At 36.0% G+C, this 9,643-nt stretch overlaps 1 protein-coding gene across 3 annotated transcripts; it reads left to right on the plus strand.

Annotated features, from left to right (window-relative positions):
- The first annotated feature begins 3,305 nt into the window (after positions 1 to 3,305).
- Positions 3,306 to 8,726, plus strand: LOC104605643 (3',5'-bisphosphate nucleotidase AHL-like). 3 transcript variants are annotated; one of them, XR_016070751.1, is made up of 4 exons: positions 3,314 to 4,131; positions 6,256 to 6,931; positions 7,632 to 8,037; positions 8,557 to 8,726. XR_016070751.1 is itself a non-coding variant. In XM_010270487.3 (3 exons), the coding sequence occupies exons 1-3, from the start codon at positions 3,729 to 3,731 to the stop codon at positions 7,975 to 7,977; spliced, it is 1,383 nt and encodes a 460-aa protein (XP_010268789.1). In that variant the 5' UTR covers positions 3,306 to 3,728; the 3' UTR covers positions 7,978 to 8,203. The 3 variants fall into 3 exon arrangements, 2 of the variants coding, with proteins under 2 accessions (XP_010268789.1, XP_088742866.1); XM_010270487.3 differs by lacking the exon at positions 8,557 to 8,726 and having other exon boundaries at positions 3,306 to 4,131; positions 7,674 to 8,203; XM_088886740.1 differs by lacking the exon at positions 8,557 to 8,726 and having other exon boundaries at positions 7,632 to 8,203.
- Positions 8,727 to 9,643: the final 917 nt, after the last annotated feature.

Here is a 9,643-nt window from a genome sequence, read left to right on the forward strand (position 1 = left end):
ACGAAAACCCTAACCCTAAAATCAAAGGGAGAGAAACCAACGGAAGTACTATGAATGGCATATCAATACATGAGAAATGCACACTTTAATATAAAGAGAAACATTACAATCAACAATATCGGGACTCTAGAAGATGTACATATCATACAATAATTATCACTCCATTTCAGTTTTTGTAATTATAATTTTCAGTTTTTATTAATTTTTTGGGAAAACTTTTTATTTAGTATTTTTATATAACTAACCTATATTTTTAAAATAATAAATATATTTTTACATTTAACATACAATTTTTTATTTTACATATAATTTTAAAATAAAACATGTAAATCATTTAAGATAGATAAAATAAATTATTTTTATAATTTTTAGTTTTTATTATTCTTTTGGGAAAATTAAATTAAATTACTTAGTTAAGTTTTTATAATTATAACTTACCATTTTTATTAATTTTTTGGGAAAATTTATTTATTTAGAATTTTTATATAAAAATAACTCTATTTTTCAAATAATAAATATGTTTTCATTTTTAACATATAAATTATATGTAAAGTAAAATATATAAATCGTTTAAGATAAATAAAATAAATTAACTTTATAATTTTCAGTTCTTATTTAATTTTTTGGAAAAAATAAAATCTTAAATCAAAATTTAAATATGTCATCAAATTAAGATTCGATATGTTTCTGTATTAGTGAGCATCGGGCCGTATCTACCGATACAGTGTGATACGCACCGATACAATGACATCGTACCAATACACATGACTGAGATGATATACATAGAGTTATAACATATCATGTATCGATGAACATGAATACATATACAATACACCTCATATCGAGTGTATCATATCGATACTTTAACCCTTGACCCTGATTGATCATATACGAGTAAAATAGAACTAGTGCAATAGTCTCCACTACATAAAAAAAAAAATTGTCTCCACTGATTGATTACAGATAAGGAGGATGTTTGGCCATCAATAAATATTCAGTCATGTTAAGCCTGTAATTATAAATATAACTGAATTAGCTAAAAAGTATCTCCAAGAAAGAGACACAAACACGATAGAACAACAAAGATAAATGGGTAAGGAAGAACCAGAAAGAATGGAGATACAAACTAACCTTTAATTAGAACAAAAAATATTTTAATATCATAGATGACACGTTGCTACTAATTAATATATATATTTAGTGGTCGGACCCATCTACTTTCTCATCTTGTTCTTGCTCTTATTTATTGTTGCATCCGTTTGGCAAGTCTTTTTGAGAAGATGCACGTCTGGTAGATGCATAAAGATCTGAGCAGCCTAAAGATCATTTGGTAGATGTACATCTTTTTGTGCATCGTTTCGCGTCTTTCCGCATGAGATTAAAATGCGAAAGACGCGAGAAGCTTCTTTTGGAGCTTCTCGAAATCAGCCCAAAATGGGCTTCTCACATCTTTTTGGCATCTTGTCTTTTGGCGGCTAGATCTTCCACGTACTAAACGGAAAAAAGACTGAACGGAATGACACGCCAAACGGATCCTAAATTTTTGAGTTGTGCAAATTAAGAGGGCGTTTGATAATTGTTAAAGTATGAAGAAGCTGTGAACTGAATGACTTGTAAATTTGTTTTTTAATGGCTGAATAGCATGTTGGACCGGTATTGGGTTGGATTCATCCAAATCAAAATAAATTTAGATGGATTAGACAGACCAACAAGACATTGAATTGGATCTGTTCAGACTTAATGCGGTCTAAAGTATTTATTGGATTGGATTGGACCTGGTCCATCCGTAATGGATTTATATTAGATTGGGTTAGATTGAATAAATATCCAGTCCATTGATAAAAGATAAGAATGCAAGTGTCAATGGACCAGGTTAGGGTTGGAACCAATCTAAATTAAAACCAATTTGAACAGATTGGATGATCTAGACATTGAATTAAACTGGTCCAAAATGGTCCAGAGTATTCATCAGATTGGATTGGACATTTAGACCTGATCCATATATAATGGACGCATATTAGACTGGATCGGGTTGAACCAAATCTAATCTAATTGACACTCCTTTCCCTTATTGTATGATTACTTAACTGAAAAGACAAAAACAATAAAACATTCAGTTCACCCACTTCAGCTATATAGAGGTGAAATAACTAGTATAGAGGATACTAGCCCACCTTCCAAATACTAGGCCAACCATTGGTTTGCTTACAAGGTAAAGTTGGCATAAAATTGATTTTTGAACAGGACCCAGGATCCTAAGAATCTAAGATCTCAGTAGGGAGAAAGTGGTGCAAAGGCTTTTGCCCATCTCAATGTTTAAATTCAGTTAAAAATCTCCAATTTGGAACACTTTAGGGTATTTCCAGGAAGCCTACGTGTGTCTCCAAGCTATTGATTAATCACAAGACTTGATTAATTTATTACAGGAGGTTTTACTTTCAAATTTCATTCTCTTTCTTTAACAATCGTCAACAGCAACACTGAATCCCATCAATTACCAAATAACTAATTGATTATTTGTGGTCATCATCATTTTCTAAATGCAAGAAATCTTATATAATCTTCAATCTTAATTTCAACAATAGTCATCATCAGATTCTAGTGCACAAGATACACAATGGCACAATGACTATCAGTGTTTTGGTATGAATGTTTTTCTTGTGCAATTTGGAGTACCAAAGTTGGGTTGAATTTTGATGTCTCCCTACCAGTCAACTGAAACGGGGTTTTCTGTAATTATCCGTTCATATGATATAAAGAAAACTGATCATAAAATGACCGAGTAAATGGAATTATCTGAGTAAATTTTTCTTAGAAAATATTTATTGGGTATGTGTATTTACGTATGTTTTTTTATTTCCCAAATAAAAAAGGTAATGATCATTTTAGTTATGTAAATCTATTATTAAAATGGGTATTTTTGTATCATTGTATTGGCAACTTTCCCCCTAAGTGGAAAATCTATTTATCTACCTAAGAGATGAGTTTCACTTACCTGGATAAGTGATGCATAGGAAAATAAACTTTTCCTAATTCTCACATTAATCTGAAAAAAAAAACAAAAAATTCTTAGTTAATGGGAACCAAAATCCTATTGACCAACTTTCTTTCTCTCAAAATCCAAAAAAAAAAAAAATAGAACACCCCTTAAGAATAAAATCTGTTTGTTGGCACTCCTTTCAAAGGGGGAAAGGATCGAGACAAGATGCCAAAATTAGAAGAGAATATTCCAAACACTGCCCTGAACCAAACAGCACGGCAACCCAACACCATATACAATGCCCAAAAGGAATTCTTTCTACATGCATTTCATACATCCTAGCTTAAATTATCCTCTTTGTAATCTATGTCTTACATGGTTGCAATAAAAAACTTCGGTCTATTCGTCCTTCCTCCCCCTCTCTTTGTTCTTACACTTTTTTGGGAGAGATCTCCATGTTCTTACACGGTGATAATAAAAATTAATCTCCCCATTCATCCCCACTCTCTCCGTGCATGAATTAGTCATAAATGTCACGTTAATCAAGTGTTGGTCCATCCTTGTAGTGAAGGGCATATGCCATATAAGATAGGGAGAGAGATGTGGCACTCTGATCTTCAATTGTTTTTTTAATTGTTCACAAATCACAAGACCCACATAATCAACCAAGGATAAAATCATCTATTAGCGAAAACAATTTAGACTTTTTTTGTACTAGGCAAAAACGATATTAAATTGAGACGAGTTAATGCCGTTGTTCTGTGGAGGGTTGCAACTTACTGGCCACACAACACAAGTTAGGCAACAACTCCCATATAGAAGGAAGGAAGAATCTGACATCCAACTATCCAAGTACGTAGGAGCTCTGTTTCCAGTAGTAAATGCTGCTTATCATGTTTTAGGAAGGTCGGTCTCTCAAGAGAACGCTTTTTCTCGTTCTGGGTATCATCATTCATCTTCATCGATCATGGAGGATGCGAAGTTGGGGCTTAGATCCCCTGAATCAGAGAGATATTCAAAAGAGTTGGATGTTGCTGTTAGAGTCGTCCAAATGGCTTGCTCTCTCTGTCAGAGGGTGCAAGAGAGCTTGATTACCAAGGGCATCAATCAGGTTAAATCCAAGGATGATGATTCTCCTGTCACAGTTGCAGGTAATTAGATCAAATCTTTCTCCAATACAATTTCTTTTTGGTGATTATGTTTGACTGTATGTTTTTGGGTTAGTGTTGGCTTGCATTTGAGATGCATCTAAATGGGGAAACGGGATGTTCCTTTTGCCTATTACAGTTGTGGTTAATGGGATCTCTGTTCTTTTAGCCTTCTCACCATTTTTTTTCTTTGGTTTTGGCGGGTGTTTTTTTTTTTTTCGTCAGTTAGTTGATTGGCGTCGAATTGTTTGCTTTATTGGGATTTTATTTGGAAAATGATTGCTGAGATGATGCTAAAACATAAAGATTCGGTAGTGCTGTACAATTCTTGTACATATGATGCCAAAACATGAAACTTTCCATGTTCTCTGGGGTTGTGGGTTTCGTTTCATTTCAAGTGGTTACCATCACGAATTTGCTGATTGGTTTTGGGTTTGGTCGGTTGATTCTCTGGGAGGTGACTAATTGGCTTATAATGCTCTGTTGATTTCTGGTACTGTTTTTATGTAGCTAATGTCTCATCCAATGAAGGAGAACCTAGGTGTGAATTAAGAATGTGAATCTTGACAAGTCTTTGGATGAAACAGGGATGACTTCACCCTTTTCTGGTGATGAGAGGAACTTCTGTGTCTCTCATATTCTAGTATCCTTTATTTTTCTTTATCACATAAAGAATGGGCACAAAAGTCTACATATACCCATTTTCTTTCTATAAGCAGAAATAATCTTATGCATTTGTTGTATCATGTATGTATTACAATTCATCTACTGCAGTATTTTCCTGTGGCAGATGCCCTACAACATATTTTCTAATTAGGACTGTGGTTAGAATGTTGGCTAATTCAAAATGCTCCCCAATAAGAACTTGTTACAATAGAGTATACAACAGAATGCCTCTTCTGAATGATGAAAAGTTCAAGCACGGAGAAGGGCCAACAGTTGGAAAGACTTTGATGTTGTTGAAACCAGTGCAATTAATGTTGATGAATTATGATCATTGCATTAAGTTTGTTACTTATAGGTTAGGTTGCAGTCTTAGGAAGAACCATGTGTCATCATCTATCTGCTAAATTTCTTGCACTTAAGGACAGACTAGGTAAGCTTCTGGAAAGTGGATAAATCCTTGAGCAGAATGTTGGATTTCTTATTATATTATGAGATCCTCAAGAAGCCATGATGTCACTTTCTATGAACATAGATACAGTCATCCAAAATTTGAGAGAATATCAAAGTTTGTGAAGTCACAGTTTCTAGAAAGTATGTGTACATAATGGCATAATGCTTCCAACTGTTTCTCTTTAGTTATCAATGGGGTTTTACTGGTTGGTTTTATATAGTATGAAAAGCTTTTCAAGTTCTGGCTAGGCTCATGGGTAAGGTGGCAATAAGTGCCTGGTCAATACCTATGCTAGGTATTTCCTACCGGTAAGGAAGGTAGAGATGGGATGCACTACTACAATAATGACAAATGTCCATATTTGACTTGGATTGACATTTATCATCAATCTAGAAAGCAGATTTCCTGTCTACCCAAAATTCCTCTACTTTGGCTGGGGAATGATCTTTTAAGGGCATGTATTATACGGATATCTCTTAGGCCTCTGTAATGATGTTTTCCTTAAAGTATATGTGTGAGTGAATCATAAAATGAATACAAGAATTTGGTGCTGGACCTGCTTGGTGTTGAAACACCAAGTACTTAATGTGTCTCACTCAAGTGCAACCATGAAAGTGACACCTAATGTTTGTGTCGTCTCTATTCTCCTGCATGTGAAGGATCATTTGACAAAAACCTTCCCAGAAGAATTTGATATCATTTTTCTTCTTTTCTTGTCTTTCATTTTTGAGAAATGCTTGGGATGTGTTCTCGCTCTCCAATTCAAGATAACCTTTTTATTTCTACAGCGATTTTATGTTTTGATGAAAATGCTGGTCTTCAAATGATCATCCTGCTTGAGGTTATATTATATATCCGTGTATCTTTTTTTGTCTGTTTTCAACTGGTTTATGAGTTATCAACCATCACTCTACAAAATTATTTTAGTCCATTTTTATAGTTACATGATCCCCTTTTCATTCTTTGATTAGTGATAAACTGACTAATTCTCTTGATCACTGAGTAAACAGATTGGAGTGTCCAAGCCACTGTTAGTTGGATGCTGTCTGAGTGCTTTGGGAGCAAAAATGTTGCAATTGTTGCTGAGGAAGATGTCCAAACTCTTTCCAGGGCTGATTCTGTAGGCCTGTTGGAAACTGTAGTTAACACCGTGAATGAGTGCCTCGCTGAAGCTCCTAAGTATGGCCTTATAGGTCCCACTAGGGCCCTTGGAACTTCAGAGGTCCTGGAGGCCATCAGCCGATGCAACTCAACAGGAGGGCCAACTGGAAGATATTGGGTGCTGGACCCTGTTGATGGTACATTGGGATTTGTACGGGGTGATCAATATGCTGTGGCTTTAGCATTGATAGAGGATGGAGAAGTTGTAGTTGGAGTTCTTGGGTGCCCCAACTACCCAATGAAGAAGGAGTGGTTAAATTATCACCATCGCTATTACAGGATCATGTCTAAGTTATCTTCACCTTCATCTGAATCTTGGGACAAAGGTTGTGTAATATATGCAAAGAGAGGAAGTGGAGAGACATGGATGCAGCCATTGGTCCAAGAAAACCAGAGACTAACTGCAAAGCCAATTTGTGTATCCTCCATTGATGATCCAGCACTGGCAACATTCTGTGAACCCGTTGAAAGGGCAAATTCATCCCACTCATTCACAGCAGGGCTAGCACACAGCGTTGGCCTTAGGTATATTATCTTTTGCATCCCATTCTTAAGTTACAGGTTTTTTTTTTCTTATTGCATCCCATTCTTATGTTACAGTTATTTTTATTTTTTATTGCATCCCATTCTTAAGTTACAGTCGTGAGTACTAATTGCAAGAAAATGTCATTCCTTCGTAATTTTCCACTAGGAAATTTCCTAACAGAGGTTGGTCTCTGAATTATCTTGCAACACTAGTATATTTCTCAACTATTCTGGTTTATTTCCAAAGTTAAGTAAAACACCAGGAAAATTAGAAAAGTTATTTATTTTTCAAGGAAACATCTGTTTCCCTTCAACCAAACACAGCCTAACATTTCACTTTTTCCTGTACAATTTATTAGGCAAGTTGAATGCATAGTTGGTTATTGACATGAATATGGTGGGTAGCCTAAAAATGAAATTGGGCTAAAATAGGTTATCTTGTAAATATAGCCTTTGCCCAGAAGAAAGAAATAAAAGCACGGTTTATTTCCATCAAACTGCATCTAGGAGATGTTTTTGAATAAACAGAGATACCTTTTATAGGTTGGTTGCATGAGAAAATTGGATGAACAAAATCATCCAAAAAGTTTTATAGCATGCCCTTCTCAGCCTACATGCATGCCAATTTATATATTGTGTGTTAACATATCATGTTTCCTTGTAATTTATTGCATATATAACCACCAAAAGTTTTCACCAGGATCCATGTTTTAAATCAATTATCGCTGTTCTCCAATGGCAGAAATCAGCCATTACGTGTCTACAGCATGGTGAAATATGCAGCCATAGCTCGGGGAGATGCTGAGATTTTTATGAAGTTCGCAAAAACTGGATACAAGGAGAAGATATGGGACCATGCGGCTGGCATACTGATTATACAAGAGGCCGGTGGTGTGGTGACAGATGCTGGAGGGCGTCAATTGGATTTCTCCAAGGGCATTTACCTAGAAGGTCTTGATCGAGGAATAATTGCATGCTCTGGGGCCAAATTGCATCAGAAGATCATCAGGGCCGTTGATGCTAGCTGGGACTCCTCTAATCTATGATGTTTCTGTTTAATACTAATGCCTAGTGATGGAGTATGGGACACCTTATCAGTTGCTATGGTAAGAACATCATAACAGTAGGTGGAACTCAGTTGGAAAACATGCTGATTTGATCTGTGGCTTGGTGAAATTATGCCATACATTTGGATCTATTGGCAATGAGTTAAAAATGTCATAATAGTGGAACAATTTTATCAGGGAAAATCATACACAATTTTGTTGAGCATCCCCCACCCATCCAACACACAGATACACAAAAGAAAAAAAAAAAAAAAAAAAAGCAAGCAAGCAAGAAAGCATGAAGACAACACAAAACATTCACTAATCATCAGTTTTACCAAGCTACAGAATTGTTACAGTTGAATGGAGTTGTATGAATGGCATTAAAAATTCAGTTTTTAGATTACATAAATCTTCCTGACTCGTTTTAGAAACTCATTGCCATAAAACATTAGTGATCCAAGTTGTTTCTGAGTAGTCATAGATCTGCGAACTTGGGTATTGCCATCATCTTATCCTGTTTAGAAATCTACCCGTTTGTGGTTCATTGATTTCATGAAATCTCAAAACAAAATGCAGGGCAAGGAAATTGCTGAAAGCACAAAGGAGTTGCTGATGAAAGTCAGTAGCGTATATCTACAACTTCACATCCACCACCGTTTGAATTTTTGTAGAGGAGGGCTTTGCTCTTGTCACATCTCGGGTTCTTCTTTTGGAAAACACAAATACACATAATTTTGTTGGACTGACATGATCTCCTAATTCTTTTTTTATGAATGATGAGAAATATGGTCGGTCTCCCTATTCATTACATAAGCACATCATTTGGCCCAGTTGCTAGGCTCCTCAATCCTCATGAATTCATAATTGAGTACCGAATTAATGGGCTTCTCCTAGTCCTAGGTAGATCATAAATTCATAATGTGTTTTTTTTTTTGTATTACATATTATAGATTAGAGGGGGATTAAAGGTTGGGGATAGAGCGGGGTGCACGAGGTTCACCATCCATGTTGCTGAGAACCTGCAGTTACACGGGTTTTATCGTGTGCCTAAGGTGATCATTCTTGGCCTGGCCCAGCCCGCAAATTTCTGAGACTGGGACCAGGTTTTTGAGTTTAGGCCCAGCTCGGCCCGGACCATTATCACTCCTAATATTTGGAAGGGATGCCCCGTTTGACCATCTGGAATACATGTGTAAAAGTCAATGCAATACTAACCATTGCTAATTAGACTCAGATGGTTCATCAACCCATTGAAGTGATTGGGTTCCAGATCCGCGATCTAACCGTGGTTGGACCTTAAATTCTAATTAAATAGGGAAGATATCATGTCCTAGTCTCCTAGAAAGATTTGACACTTGACAGCGACTCAGCTAGCCATTCACCGTTCGTTTGCTTGACTTTTTCCGGTTATGGTGAATCATGTCATGAGTGTAGTAGCCTAGCCTAGTAGGGTCCTCTTTTCTATTGTCATATAAATAAAACCCGAACAATTTAACAAAAACCGCCCAGTTGAGTTTCCTTATCTCTTGGATTTAGATAAACCATCCAGTCCAAGCCCGGTTTTACTCGGTGTTAGGAAAAATTGAAAACTGTGGGCCTATTTGGCTTGCGGAAATGGAGGTCTGGAATGAGATATTGTTTGGTTGGACAGAATCAGAACCCT

The sequence above is a fragment of the Nelumbo nucifera genome, chromosome 1, assembly GCF_055504915.1.
Source record: "Nelumbo nucifera cultivar China Antique chromosome 1, China Antique-T2T, whole genome shotgun sequence".
NCBI lineage: Eukaryota > Viridiplantae > Streptophyta > Magnoliopsida > Proteales > Nelumbonaceae > Nelumbo > Nelumbo nucifera.